The sequence below is a fragment of the Hemicordylus capensis genome, chromosome 1 (genome assembly GCF_027244095.1).
Source record: "Hemicordylus capensis ecotype Gifberg chromosome 1, rHemCap1.1.pri, whole genome shotgun sequence".
In the NCBI taxonomy this organism is placed as follows: Eukaryota; Metazoa; Chordata; class Lepidosauria; order Squamata; family Cordylidae; genus Hemicordylus; species Hemicordylus capensis.
In genome coordinates, this window is record NC_069657.1 from 130,281,565 (window position 1) to 130,296,517 (window position 14,953).

Here is a 14,953-nt window from a genome sequence, read left to right on the forward strand (position 1 = left end):
TGCATGTCAACCAGTGACATTCCTGCACATCCCTATATGAAAGTCTTTTGAGAGAACTTAAAGAGATATTTCAATAATAAAAGCAACACTCTAATGATGAAAGTGGTGTGGTAACAGTTTAACTTCCATTTCCACAGGCTGTTATATATGTTAGGACAGTCAACTTTGTTGTCCTATAAGATGACAGATTCTTAATTATAACACCAATTAAATGCTGGATTGTCTTTCGAAGAGTAATTGTGTATTGCTGTCTCTTTGAAGTTCTTTAAGTCACATCTTAACGTTTTTGTTAAATTTTTATAGAATTCATTTTTTATGCATCATTGAAAATAATGATGCATATCCTGATCCTTTGAGATAGGGTGGTATGAAATATTTTTTTAAAAAAATCAGTTTAAAGATATTGCCTTTGATTAATCTAGAATAAATTCTGTGGTTTTTGTTTAAAGGAATTCTAAGTAATTTTCTCTGCCCTCTAGATTGCAAATATGATAGGTAACCAGCTGATAGAACAATCTTTATGGTTAAGGATTTCTCATGGCGTGATTCTTCTTTCTGGATTGATCTGAGAAGTTCTACTTGTGGTGTTGTATGTCAGGAAGCAGACAAGAACTCTTGACTTCCATTAGTGGTGGCTTCCTGCCTATTATTGACCCATGTTGGTTGTTCCAGGTGCTTATTCTTACCCTCTCCTTAAGTATCTAAAAAAAAATTGTATTGTTAACTAACAATTTCCAAAGGCATCATCCTGGGCTCGGAACTGCACACTGTACTACACAGCGCTGCTTGTCTGGGACGCAGTATGTGCTCCCAGAATCACAGCATTGCTCATCTGTGGGGGAAGGTGAATAAAATAAGCCTTTCCCCCACTGCCGCACCTACTGGTTGTGTTGAACGACCTCATGGCCTTCCTTATTTTTGTTGAGATGTTAGATGGGGTTCTCAGTCTTCAGAAAAAAATTCAGTGGCATACCAAGCTTGAGCCCAGTTAATGCAAGTCTGAGCATTTCCAATTCAGCTGTACTTTTACAGCTAACCTTTCTGGCATGCATTAGTGTTAAGTAGGTCATTGGAAGAGGTTCTTAAGCCTTTTCTGTAGCTTTCTGCTTGCCTTGTAGACATGCTGGCACAGGAAGTCTGTCTAAACAGGTTCTACTTTGGGGATATGAAGCTATCCTCCTTCCTCAGCCTTATATGTGGTAAAGTACAAAGGAAGAAAAAGTCAAATGAGATTTCTTCTGGCATACATATCGATAAGCTATTTCTGAAAGCGCTGGAAATGTTATGATCCTTATGAGCAAATGAATGGAGTGCCTGCGGGCAAGTGGGAGCTGCTAGATAGACTCAGGGTGAACGGTTAGTGTTCCAAAAAACCTGAAGAAAAAAACCTAAGAGGGCCAAATAACCCCAAGACTCCTCCATGTAAATCAGAGGGACTTGTAAATCAGAGCCATGTTCATGGGCTCAGAGTGCAGTTAACAAGCAAGTGGGTGGAGCTAAAGGAACTCAGTGGCGAAGCAGGGAGGAGGGCTTGAACAAAAAGAGCAGGGAACATCTTAACTTGAAGAATACTCCCTCAAGATAGTCACAATGCTGCTCTCGCTTTGTGTGTGTGTTTGTGGGGGGACTCCTGTCTTGCTTGCTAACTATTATTTTCACCATGCTTGGCCGCAGCGTGAGTAATACATGCACACCAGGGCTATATAGCAACATTTGCTCCATACTTGTATTACATATGTTCTGTTCCTCAGATATCTTCTGTGTATAAGAGAAATCATCTAATTATGAGCATAAGAGTCTTACTGGATTAGATCCAAAAAGTCCATCAAGTTCAGCATTCTGTTTCTTACCTGATGCCTTTGGGAAGCCCAGAAGCAGGGTGTGAAGACAATACCCTTTTCCTACTGTTGCTTACCACCAACTCATCTTCAATGACACACAGAGCCAGCGTGGTGTAGTGGTTAGACTGCTGGACTAAGACCAGGGAGACCCGAGTTCAAATCCCCATTCAGCCATAATACTAGCTGGGTGACTCTGGGCCAGTCACTTCTCTCAGCCTAGCCTACTTCACAGGGTTGTTATGAAAGAGAAACTTAAGTATGTAGTACACTGCTCTGGGCTCCTTGGAGGAAGAGCGGGATATAAATGTAATAATAATAATAATACCTCTGAACCAGGAAGTTCCATGTAGGCTTTATGACCAGTAGCCCCTAGAAGTGTTAAGCAGAGGTCCGGATGAAATGTAAAATCTTGCATATTAGTGATCTTTTAATTTATTATTAGTAGTGGTTTTGGTTTAGGAGTGAATTGATTCCTTTGTCATCAGTCGTAACGTGGTATTAATATATGAAACTGTCTTCTGAGATAGAGTTAGTCATGATAGCTATGCAGAATAAATGCTTCCTTTCTTCCAGTGCCATATGTTGGGAAGGGTGCAGTTTTGAAGGCTTCCATATCCCAACTTTCTTCCATTTCCTTCACAGCCAGAGTATTCACAGATTAAGCGACTATATAGTGAAAATCTGGGGGTTGTGACCTGCCCTATTTTTGTTTCTGATTAAATGTGATTCTGTTCACATTTCCAGATATCAAAAAAAGTAATACCAACATGGAGTCCATGTGGTAGAAGAATATGTGCACAAGTGAATTTTTCTGACCTTCCATCTCTGAAGGTTGAACCTGCGAACTAAAGAGCTCCCAGATTGCTCTTTGAATTATCTTGTGTTAAAAATCACTTTGAGGATTGGATGAGGGTGTTTTTAAAGAAGTGTTTAGGAAAAATCATGAATGCATATCAAAACCATTTACCTACAAATAAAGGAATTTTACACCAAGCCTCCAAACTTGCTTTTTGAAGTTAAGGGAATTCCCACAGTTGATTGGGGGTTGTTGGATACACCTTCTCAGAAGGAAACTGAGAATTTGTAGTGGGTCATGCACCCCTTGTTTATGACTAGTGTGTTCCTCAAAAGTTGTGTGTAGATTTAAGTGGGGTGGAGAAGAATGTCAGAATCCAAAACTAGGTGTCTGGTAGTTTTGCTCTATCTAAATCTGAACATTCAATATTGCCAGTGTCCCACAAAGCACAATATACAGAAAACCAGGGGAGAAAATGCAATAAATCCTTCCCTTGGATGCAGATTAGATATATAACCCTCCACCATCGTAACTGCATTTCTATATCAGTCTTGTTTGATGTTGACACATGACTGTGAAAACAGTAGTTGCATAGTAAAATGTGGAGTGAAAGGGTTATGTTATGCGAAATGAGTAGTTGATTATATTTATTGAACCTTGGGGAATCATCTTTGCCAAGTTTTTAGAAACTGCACTCTTTATATGAAAATGTGTCTAAGGTTTAGGTTCTGAGAAAGTTTTTTGGCACATTTCTATTATACGTATTGCATTGCTTGGCAGAACAGTGCATTTTGAATTTCAAAAGCAGAGCAGAAAGCTATTTTTAAAAATTGTGTGAAATTAACATTTTACCAATAATGTGCCAAATGTTACAGGTGCCCCCCCCCCCCGCCCCAAGTAAGAATGCCACAACTTGCTGGCTAGGAGTGTTTTGTAGTGCTTCCTATTACAACTTCTGTATAAACTAAAACAGAGCAAGGGTTGAGTACAGCAATGACAAACTTAAATAATTAGCACTCTTATTCCCTTTCCCCGGCTTAGCTGTGAGGAAAGGAAAATGAAGCAATGTGTCTTGAGTGGGCAGCGCTTGGGAAGGAAATATGCAGCTTGTCCCTAAAATCAGACTCTGTGCCAGAGGACTGGAAAGTAGCCAATGTAACACTGATTTTTGAAAAGGGATCCACAGGAGATCTAGGAAATTGCAGGTTGGATGGCTTAATGTCTGTTCCAGGTAGATTGATGGAAAGCATTTTAAAAGATTAAGCATATAGCAGAAGCCTTTCTGATGAACATGGCTGCTACTGTGAGAAACAGGATGTTGGACCAGATAGGCTTTTGGTTTGATTCAGGGATTTGTAGTCTTTTCTGAGGCTGTGAATGGTCTTGTAACAAAGTGGGGGGTAGGGCTGAAAGACCCAAAGTGAAGGTTTGGGTGACTTAAGGGTTCAGCTCAAAGCAAAGAGGGACTGAAGGGGGCCAAGATGAATAGGGGGATCCTTTGGAAGCTCTGAAGTGGTCGCTAAAGTGAAGTCGGGCTGCTTCACACAGGCCTGCAAAGCATGTAACAGCCTCTTTTACCAACAAAGATGGATGAAAACATAGAGTTCTTTCTCTCATGTTTTTACTGTGCGGAAGAATTATTGTGTTTACAAATGTTTTTCCATTTATGAGTGAAATGTTTTTCCGTCACTTCCAGTCAAGCACAAAATTTCAAACTGGTGTGGACATGTTGGGAGTCAAATTAAATAAAACTGAGTTTTAAAGCCACTGATTGAAACCACTTCACAAAGCTGCCTTTGCTAGAAGTATAGATCAGAGTACAGTACTACTTGTATTGCAGATTCCAGAAAAATATTGGAGACAATCTGCCCTAATAAGTGGTTTATTGAAAAATGCTTTGAAAGTACATGCTTTCTGAGATTATTCTGCATGTCGGGGGAAAACATGTAATTTACCAAATATGCATATTAAATTAAGTGTGTATTATTTAGTTGTACTATAAGGCTACTACCTGATATGTATACTACTTTGAGATTGTTTTAATGAAAGGTGGTACACGAATTCAACAATAAATAATGAATAAATAAACAAAAGAGCTGCAGCAGAAAATGCATTTATACTACCCTTATGCTGTGTAATAGCACAATTTCCCCTACATGTAGATTAATCCTTTAAGCTAAACATATCTAGGGTAACTGGCTAATTTTAGTAGAATGCTTTTTATTTTCGCTGGTAGTAGTAGCTTGTTAGATAAAACTAACAGTTGTTTAAGTGTTCCCAGTGCAAGAACTTGATGGAGGGTATTAGACATATATTCCGTGGGTTCTATTCCTCCCTTCCTTTCCCTCTTCCCCAGTTACCTTACTAATTTGTATGGCCTTCTCTCACTGTGCCTAGTCCTTCCCCAATCCTTGCCAAAATATCCAGATGCTTTTCACATCCAAATGTATGTATGTAATATTCCATTGAATAATTCTGAGTCCATTATTATAGTTTCTTTGGCACAAAGTTAAAACTTCTGGTTGTGCGTTGCATATGCCCCGCAAGATGTAGCTTGGGGTTTGGAAGGTGATCTTAATAATTCTTGGACATTAAAAGGATTGGTTATATGTTGGACAATACGTAGGGTTGATAAAAGTGAATTTAATTAATTTTTTTTTAAAAAACTGATTTTTAAAATTTAAATCAGATTTTTAGAATTTGCACATGTCACGTGCAGAGGGGGCGGAGCCCAAGTTCTGCAGAACCCGGGCCAGCCCTCTCAATGTCATTTGCAGTGAGGGTTTGCTTGCTGGATCATTTATTTCCTCTGGAGGGAGAGGAAGGAAAATAAATGCCTAGGCCCCTCCCCCTTTGTAGGTGACATCACATGCAAAGAGGGTGGGGGCTGGGCTCTGTGGAGCCCTCTCACTGTCATTCGTAGCCAGCGCTTGCTGCTCACTGCATTTATTTCCTTTCCCCTCTCTCCAGCAAACACTGGTTGCAAATGAGATCGGGAGGGCTGAGGCCATGCCTCTAGCAATCTGGCCATGCCCCCTTTGTGTGTGATGTCCCACACAACGGGTGCTCCGGCAGCTCTCTCTATTGGAGGCCTGGGTTCTTTAAACCCATTCACTCAATGGTGGCTTCACCCCTGGATCAAGTAGATCTGAGCAAGCAGGAGGAGTCTGGATATAAATGCAGGGGCTGGGGAAGGGAGGGAAATAGAGAGTGAAACGAAAAGTGAACAAAACATATTAATGCAGACCTGAGGAAACCTTTTCCAAGTGTATTCTCCATTGTAGAAGAGAAACGCCTATAATGGCAGCAAGCCACAAAAGAGATCCCATTTGGGAATATTTTAATAACGTTCCTGTACCTGTGGATAAGAAAGGTATGTGGACAAAATGCACACAGTGCAACAAAGAAATGCAAGGCCCGGTTACCAAAATGAAACAGCATTATGAGAAGTATATACCTATTATAGTGTGTACCTACCTTCTAAAAATGAAACCTACATCTATCCCTACATACGTATTAAGGTGATATTAGACAACAATAATGTACTTTTATAGAAAATGATTAAATAGAATCTTTGTGCCTACTAATTTAAATTGATCTTAATCATTAAAATTGAGTCATGTGGAGCGATTCAAATCATGATTTAAATCAAATCAACCCTGACAATAGGTAGTCGAGATACCTGGTAAGGTAGGAAATGGAAAGTACAAATCTCCTGGATTGGGACCGGAAATTCTACAGACTGGGGAGCAAGCACTTATGTTAAGAACAATGTATAGTGGCCTGAAAGACATAGGCCTTCGACACCTTCAGATATTTGTTCTTCAACATATTTCAGTCAGGGCAGACTGACTATCCCAGCAATTTGTGTAATCCGTTTCCCTTCTACTTGAAGTCCGTAGCTATTTTTTCAGATAACTCCTACTAGAACCAAGTTTGAGTAAAAGTGTTCTTTAAGAATGCTCTAAAATATTTAGCATGCCTGTGTGGCTGGACAGTAATCAACACACACTGAAATCAAACAAAAAAAAGAGTGATTAGCAGTGCTGAGCCATCCATTATGTTAGGCAAGACACGCGGTGTAAATAGGCTGCAATTTCAGCCTAGGGCTATGCAGTCAAATTCTGCAAACTGTTTGTCTCATAAGTGCTGGCCTGTATTTTAATCAAAATAATAAACTCTGGCCACTCCTTTAAACATTTTGAGAGAGTGTGATTTAACAAAAAAACTAACCCCACCCCCCCCAGACCTCCTCATATTAATTTTCTTGGTGCCTCTGAACACTTCATTTTTATTACCATAGAAAGAGACAAATAAATAGTTAATTGAGCAACAGTTGCTAATAAAGTGATTTGTAAACTCTAAGTGGGTTCTTAGTAATATTTCCCACTAACTATACTTTGTGTTGAATGGGCCATTATTATGACTGGTAAGAAATTGAAACAAAGCTCTTGCTATATGCCTCTGAGCTGGCATCATTTCTGTGTAAACATGGTTGAGCAGAGGAAACACATGCGTTTTTCTTGAGACCAGTCTTATTGGTATATTTCATGGTATTGAAGCAAAATGGTAGTGCTCATGGCTTACAGCTCACCACTCTCTGAACTTTAATACTGTTCTCTCTTGATGTCTGTACTTCTTACAATTAATCGTACTTTACCAATGCCCTTCTTATAGTAGTGAATGCTTGGCAGAATTGTCCTGCCTAACTATAGGAATATATTTGTATCTCAGTATCTCAAGTGGGACATAGCAGCAACAACTGAAGAAATTAACACAATGCAAGCTCAGGATGTTGGGAGGAAAATATGGCAGATCCTGAGCAAGTAGACTGGGAAAAGAATACTACCATATTAACCTTTTGGAAGTAGCCTTGTATATTTCAAACAAGATTCAAATTCCAAAATTGTTACAGTGTCTGATGCTGAGGTGTCCAGCAGCTCCTCTTATGTGGTGACCCTGGATCAGTTTCAGTTTGTGATTCCTGAGAATGTGGGCAAACTGCTTGGAATGGTGCGGCCTACTGCCTCTTGATCCTTGCCCAACGTGGCTCATACTATCTGGCAGGGAGACTGTTGTAGAGGGCCTGGTAGAGATTATAAATGCTTCTCTGAGGGAGGGCAGGATGCCTCCTTGTCTCAAGGAGGCAATCAGACTGCTTCTGAAGAAGTCTGCCTTGGGTGTCTCAGAGTTAAGCAACTACAGGCTTGTCTCCAACGTTCTGTGGCTGGGCAAGATGATTGAGAAGGGTGGTGGCTGCCCAGCTCCAAACAGTCTTGGAGGAAACTGATTATCTAGAACCATTTCAAACTGGCTTTTGGGCAGGCTGTGGGTGGAGACTGCCTTGGTCGGCCTGATGGATGATCTCCAACTGGGAATTGACAGAGGGAGTGTGACTCGGTTGGTCCTTTTGGACCTGAGGCTGAATCTAGATAAGAAGCAGGTACTTATTATGCAGTGGTACCTTCTATCAGCTTTGGCTGATATACCACTGCGTTCGTTTCTTGAGATGAATGGCCTCAGAACGGTGGTATGTATGCTGGTAACCCCAGACTGGACTACTGCAATGCACTCTATGTGGGGCTGCCTTTGTACATAGTTCGGAAACTGCAGTTGGTATAGAATGTGTCAGTCAGGTTGGTCTCTGGGTCATCTCTGAGAGGCCATATCACTCCTGTGTTGAAAGAGGTACACAAGCTGCCGATATTGTTTCTGGCAAAATACAAGGTACTGGTACATATAAAGCCCTAAGCAGCTTAGAACTTGGGTATTTAAGAGAACGTCATCTTCGCCATGACCCCCATCGCCTGTTGAGATGTTCTAGAGAGGTTTGGCTATGGTTACTACTGGATCGCCTGGTGGCTACTTGGGGATCAGCCTTCTCCGTTGCTGTCCCTGGGCTTTGGAATGTGCTCTCTGTTGAGATAAGAGCCTCCCCATCTCTGGCAACTTTAAAAAAGGCACTGAAGACATATTGTTCACACAGGCTTTTAATTAGATTTATAGTTTTAATACTTGGGTTTTAAATTATTTTAATGTTTACATTAAATGTTTTATTTAATGTTTGATGTAAAACGCCCTCAGCCATTTTTGGAAGGGCAGTATATAAATCAATCCAATCAATCAGTCAAATAAATAATTTTAGTTGTAAACCACCCAGATGCACATGTTTCAGGCGGTATAGAAATATGTTAAAGAAATAATAACTAGCTGATCCGGTGCAGAGCATCTGCGTCCCTAGTTCTCTCTGTCTCTCCCCCATCTTCATTTCTCTTCAGCCCCTGTCTGTTCTCCCCCTCCCAGTCTGCTTTCTCTCACTGCCCTCTGGCTGCACTTTCCACTTTTCCTCACTGCCTGCCAGCTACCTGGCTGCCGTCCAGCAGCCGCTCATGAACTGTCGCAAGAGTTGCCACGCATGGGATTAGTGACGGGTATGCCTAAGAGAAATAGTGAGTAGTGCTTTCCTTAATATTTATAGACATGTGTTTTGTATCGATAAAATTTTCTGTAATTAAGCATTACACTGAAAGGTAGAGAATTCTTGCTCTTGTAAGAAAGACATGTACTTTAAGTGTATTATGTTGAGCCAGGATGTAGTAAAACCTTTGTTCCTACTGATTATATTCCCTTGAAGTTCTTCGTAGAAACAGTAATAGTATACTAAATCTAAAATAAGGTTATTTGATATGGTCTCTGTGCTTCACACCAATAGCTGTGCTCCTGCACAGAGACTACATCAGGAACCTTCTAAAGCGTGTCTCTCTTGTTTTGGCCCGAACCAAAACAGAATGTTGGGGGAAGAGTGGGCAAACAGCAATGATAAAAAGCTATAGGAAGTATCTGAAAGTGTGCACAGATGAATGTATACAGTGAAGTTGTGTTGATTGTTTTGTAGTTATCCCACCTTAGACTTTGTGGATTGAGAATGATACTGAAGTAAAGTAGTTTGCGGGCTGCAACTTCAGTATGCAAAATTTGCTTGTGGATGAGTGACTAATGATTGCCATGAGCTCAGAATAGATGATGAGGGTTCTATCATTTGCTCTACTACACACTACTGTGTGTAACATTATCAAGCAAATTGCATCTGTTGTCTTGACACCATTTTAAAAGGAATGAATGACACAGAACATTCCTGAAGAATACACCATATACATGGAAGAGTAATCTGTAACAGGACTAAAAAAAATCAAGGCACCAGGGAGCTGTGGCACCTAGAAATTTGACAATGGAGTCTAGACTGGATTATTCGGAGGCAAAGTCATTGAATAAAATGTGTTTGTCCCAGGTAACCATGCTACTGTTCTAAGTATGTTACCTGCAAAGGAGATAAAGATAAACCCATTCTACCCCACTCCACAGTGTTCATTACTAAGTCTGTTAATTTTGTCAAGTGTCCATTGTCTGGTCCCTAAGTTTTTGGGCTGGCTCTTAGATCCAAAGAAAACTTGTCAAGGCCTGATCTGTAACATACTGATTTTTTCATCAAATTTCCCTCTTTAGAATAACTAGATTTGGGGTGTACATATCTAAGAACTGTGCTTCACACTCATGCTTGCTTCATTATTGACTAGGGCTGTGCACAAACTGGATTTTGCGTTTTGTTTCAAACTCAGAGGAAAACACAGATGGCTGGAACATTTCAATGGAACAGTGGTCAAATCAGCTGTTCAGAACAAGAATTGAAATGCTTTTAGTGTTTTGGCCATAGGGAATAATGGTGAGACTCAAAATACCCCATTGTTCCTAATGGGTAGCTCCTAGGGACACCAAAGCTGGTTGGGTGGTAGGTCATGAAGGGTGCTACCTATCACCCAACCACAAAAGAAATGGGCAAGCAGGCAATTTTTTAACATTTCCCCCAAACCCCCACAGCATCCTGTGTTTCGAGTTTCCCCATTGTTCTCTATGGCCAGAAAAAGCTGCACTCAGAGTGCACACCAAGTTTTGCATTGCAATTTGTGATGCATTTTGCAATCCTGCTTTGAAAAACACTGCAGAAGCACACAGTAAAAGGGATCTGTTCCTCCCAACACAGAACACGCATTTCAAACACAGTCCATAAATGACAAAAAATTATCACTGACCCAAAACCCACTGCCAGCCACAACACCTGCGCTGCAGTAACATCATTGGCACAAGTTGCTCTCTCACAATTATGATTCCTTACTTCGTAACATTGCAACACCTGCCACAGCAGCACGCATAGCCATAAGCTCAACTAGAGCAACTTCAGCCACATTTTGACTGAACGAGTACACCTTGGAATGCGAATTGCAGAGCAAACCAGAGCAGTGAGTGAAGCACAAGTTAGTCTCAAGACCATCACAGCAATCACCAAGAACTCCCCCCCTCTCTCATACACACACCCTCTGTCAATGTCTATTTCTCACTACAACCCTATCTCACAAACAAAACAAACCACAACTTAAGGAAGGAAGGCACCCAAGTTAGCCTTTGTCAGTCTGAGATCCAGCAAAACCAGGTAGTTATAGCAGCGATAGCACAGCATAATACTCGGTGCTGGAAAAAGAAAATCACAGATTCAAACTTTCCTCCTTCTCCTTCTCCTTCTGTAGTATCCCATTATTCAGGGGAGATACACTGCAAGGGCTCTCTCTGCCTCCCAGTCCCTTTGAATACATTTTGAAAATCCCTCCTTTTTTGTTCCCTCCCCCCCCAGCCAGTGGGGCAACAGTTGCTCATGGCAACATTTGATTTGTATGATAACAAGCCAACCAAGAAAAAAGGTTGCAAGCCAATCAGAAGCCCGTGCCAGAAAACCAATCAGCAAGGGGAAATGTTCTGATTAAAATGCAGTTGTTTTGTTCTGAGCCCAAAACAGGCTCTTTATTTAAAGGGCATTTTGTTTTGAGCTTGAAACACTTGAAATGGCCCCTTTTGTGTTGAAATGTTTCTATATTGAAACCTTTTTCACTTTTGCTGGTCAATGACCGAATAAACTTAATAACTAACTTTTTCACATCCCTAATATTGACTACTTCTGTAGGGGCAATGTGCCGATTTCTTTCCTTTTTTGTGTGCATATCATGCCATTTTACAAAGTAGTTATCCAGTACTTCATGCAGTAAAAGCAAGTATGGAAGGTGGTTCACTTGAAAATGCTACTCTATCCAACTACTCTCATTTTGAGAGAACAGGCATAACTACTCCAGTTCTTGAAACAATTTGCTCCACTACTGGTTAATTGTCATGCTTGAAATTGAAATATCTTCCAAATGGTAATGAAGTTCTCTCTTAATCTGAAACATTTGGGTGCGGATTGTGAAGGCACACTTTCAGTGTTGGTTCCAGTTGTAGGTTAAATTCTTATACAAGTACAGCTGTGATGTGTTGTCTGGTTTGTGCTTATGCACGCAAATTATTGCCTTGCTCCCTTGTTTACCCTGATTACTTAAATCAAGTATTTATATGGTGCCAATGTTGAGAGATTTTATTTAGTGGTTTAAGGCAGGTTAACTTCTGTACCTACGTGAACATGCATTAGTCAGGTTATTAATAGAAGCCTTGTAGTGCTGAAGAACTTGGCATACAGTGGATAGTACCACACCACCTGGATGAATGAGACCTGTGTTTGAGATGGACAAGATTCTGAAAAATTCAAGCATACTCCAAGCTATGTGTATTTTCATTGGTTACAAGCTTCAGTATCATATTGGGCTTCTCAGTCATGAAGGATGGTTCCATAAATGCTGATTATGAGAGTGTGTGAATGATATATGTGCCAATAAATGGATCCTAATCACAACTGGGTGCTTAATTACCCAGTGTCATGGAGGGGATATTCAAAATTGGCATCTGTTGAAGCATTGCCATAACTATTACAAGAAATCTGTTAATGTACAGCATCCTGCCTTGGGAAATTCGTGAAGATATGTCGGCAAGCTTTTGGGCTGCTCTTCTTACATCTCTGGAGTTCAAGTGTGAAAGAGCTCCCTCCTTTCCTCTGTGCATGTAGTATCTCTAACATTCTGCTGCAAAGAGGGTGCCTGAAAGAAGCTTGCTTATCCCCCACACTACTTCTCTTGTCCTGTTGCACAGCCGGCGCCAGTCTGAAAAGGCCGATTCAAATGCTTCCTTATTGGCACGGGCTCCTCAGGCTTGGCTTTTACTTGGGTTTGTAAAAAGGAGCAGCTGTTTGTCTTTTCCAGTCAAGGTTTTTTTCCCTGTTTCCTTTGCTGATCTCTTATTGGTTTAGGGAAGGAGGGAGGGAGGGCTGGAGTGAAGTAAACTGTGTAAACTCTGTGAATGTGGTTGGACTAGTTCTTTCAGGAGGGAAGGAGAGAGAGCTGGTAAAAGCGAAGCGAGTCTGTACTGGCAGTTCCAAAGTTTCCCCTCTCTTTCCCTCACTTTTGCTCTAACATGGTTGGGGATCACTGTAACCTTAGTGGCGAAAGACCTGTACTCTCCCAAAGTCCCAAAACTGGATTAAGCTGCAAAATGGTTCTACAGGCGGTGGGCAAAGTGTTAAGGTAACCATTTCTAAAAACAAACAAACCAGGAACCTCTTGATGTGTGGGAGTGGAGAGAGGAGTATTTGCCACGTTCTCAGTCGGGGACATGCTTGGTTATTCATGCACTTGGGGTGTATTATAGACTCTTATAGAGATAATGGCAAATCTCCCATTGACTTTAAAGGGGGCAAGATTGCAGCCTTGGTTTCTTGGGGAAATAGTTGTGCAAGAGAACTTTTTTCTAAGAACATGTTAAGTAGAATGATAACTTAAGTAGGACTGTAGTAAAGATGACCATGGTAAAGTGACTTAGTGTTGCCAAAATCTTCATGCAAATCATATGGGCTTCTCAGTTTAACTGAAATTTAGTTGAGGGTAATGTCCGTGGAACTTCTCATCTTTCACATGCACCTGTGCTTGAGTATCTTTGGTTCAAATGTTACTGGACTTGAATAGTAGAAAAATATGCATCGTGTGTGTGTGTGTGTGTGTGTGTTGGTTTTTGCCTTTTTGTGACAGTATTATTATTATTATTACAGTAGGGTTTCAATCCTATGCACATTTTCTCTGGAATAAGTTCCACTGAACTCGGCAAGACCTCTTTCTTAGTAAAGATAGGGTGTTTTCTTTTTTTGACAGAATGTCTTTCTATCTCCATGGATGTCTGGTTAGATGATACTTTCTGGTCAATTTTCTTCAAGTCAGAGTTTAATTGGGCTGTTGGGTAAGAACTTCTCATAATTAAGATCAGGGGTTGTGTCCTAAGGTTTCCTTCCTATAGAGGAAGGAATCCTTGGGATATAACCCAAAGAAGATGATGATTATAAAGCATATTAAAAGCGTAGTATAATAATTTATATGAAAGAGTGACTTAATGCTGAGCAAACAGCTTTCTGACTAGAAAGTATCCATTGTATCCACTAGAAAGTCACATCCATTGTGACTTGAGAGGGAGAAGCTTTACCGCAGGAGTAAATGGAAAATAGTTTTAAAAAGGAATCATTATTTAAATCAGACTTTTTTTTTTGAAGTGACAGATACAAAATTAAAATGGGTGTCCCTTATTGAAGGAGTTTAGTATTCTCACGCAATTTATTTTGGCAAGTTTGTGGGGGCTGCTTCCTGCTATGTGAGGCTAATTGTTAAAGCAGTTTCTCAGTCAGAATATGATCCCCACTTCCTTTCTTGTGCTTCATGTGCCCATCAGTCTGACATCTGTCTATGCTGTATGTGGCGAACTTAAGTTTTTTGTGACCAAAGAAAGGGAAAGATCAGATGCAGATCTACATTTCTAATATGGCACAAGGCTGCTAAATTATGGAATATCTGAGGTTCAGTGGATATAATTAAACTTTTCTTTTTTAAGGATTACCAGGCCCTTTCTTCTTTTTGTAAGTGTAGGTTAGTTTAACAAGTTGTACTAATCCCCATTCCAACATTGCGTCTTTTTTGTTTTATAATTTAAAGGGATGGATTATAAGACCTACAGAGAAATTGCTGCCATCAGCTGGGAAAAATTGCTAAAATTCTTGTGTAAATAGTTTTTAATACTAGCAATTACCTGTGGCTTGCAAATGAGAATATGTACACTTCTGTTTGGTGAAAAGTTTTTAAAAGTCAAAAGCCTTGTCTGTCTTCTCTCTAACTTCTTGCCATGCTAATATATGTACTCTCTATGAAAAGTACATGGAAGTGTATTTCATCCATATTAGTGGCAATAAATGTGCTTGTGTTTTTGTCTGATGTGACAGTCTTGCTTTTGACTTGAAAGTGATGAACTCCCACTGAGTATGCAGTGTCTTTGACTTCTCTAATGGATAAAACCTACAAACTAGCTGATT

General features: G+C 40.3%; 1 protein-coding gene across 3 annotated transcripts in view; it reads left to right on the top strand.

The window, feature by feature from the left end:
• Positions 1 to 14,953, top strand: part of MOB2 (MOB kinase activator 2) — a 182,411-nt gene that overhangs the window by 121,700 nt on the left and 45,758 nt on the right. The window contains exon 1 of one of the 3 annotated variants that reach the window (XM_053284213.1): positions 12,918 to 13,130. The exons of the other annotated variants lie outside the window; for them this stretch is intronic. Within the exon in view, the coding sequence (XP_053140188.1) occupies positions 13,021 to 13,130 (110 nt within the window). The 5' untranslated portion in view covers positions 12,918 to 13,020. Of the gene's footprint in view, positions 1 to 12,917; positions 13,131 to 14,953 lie in introns of those variants that run through there. 3 annotated transcript variants of the gene reach the window in all.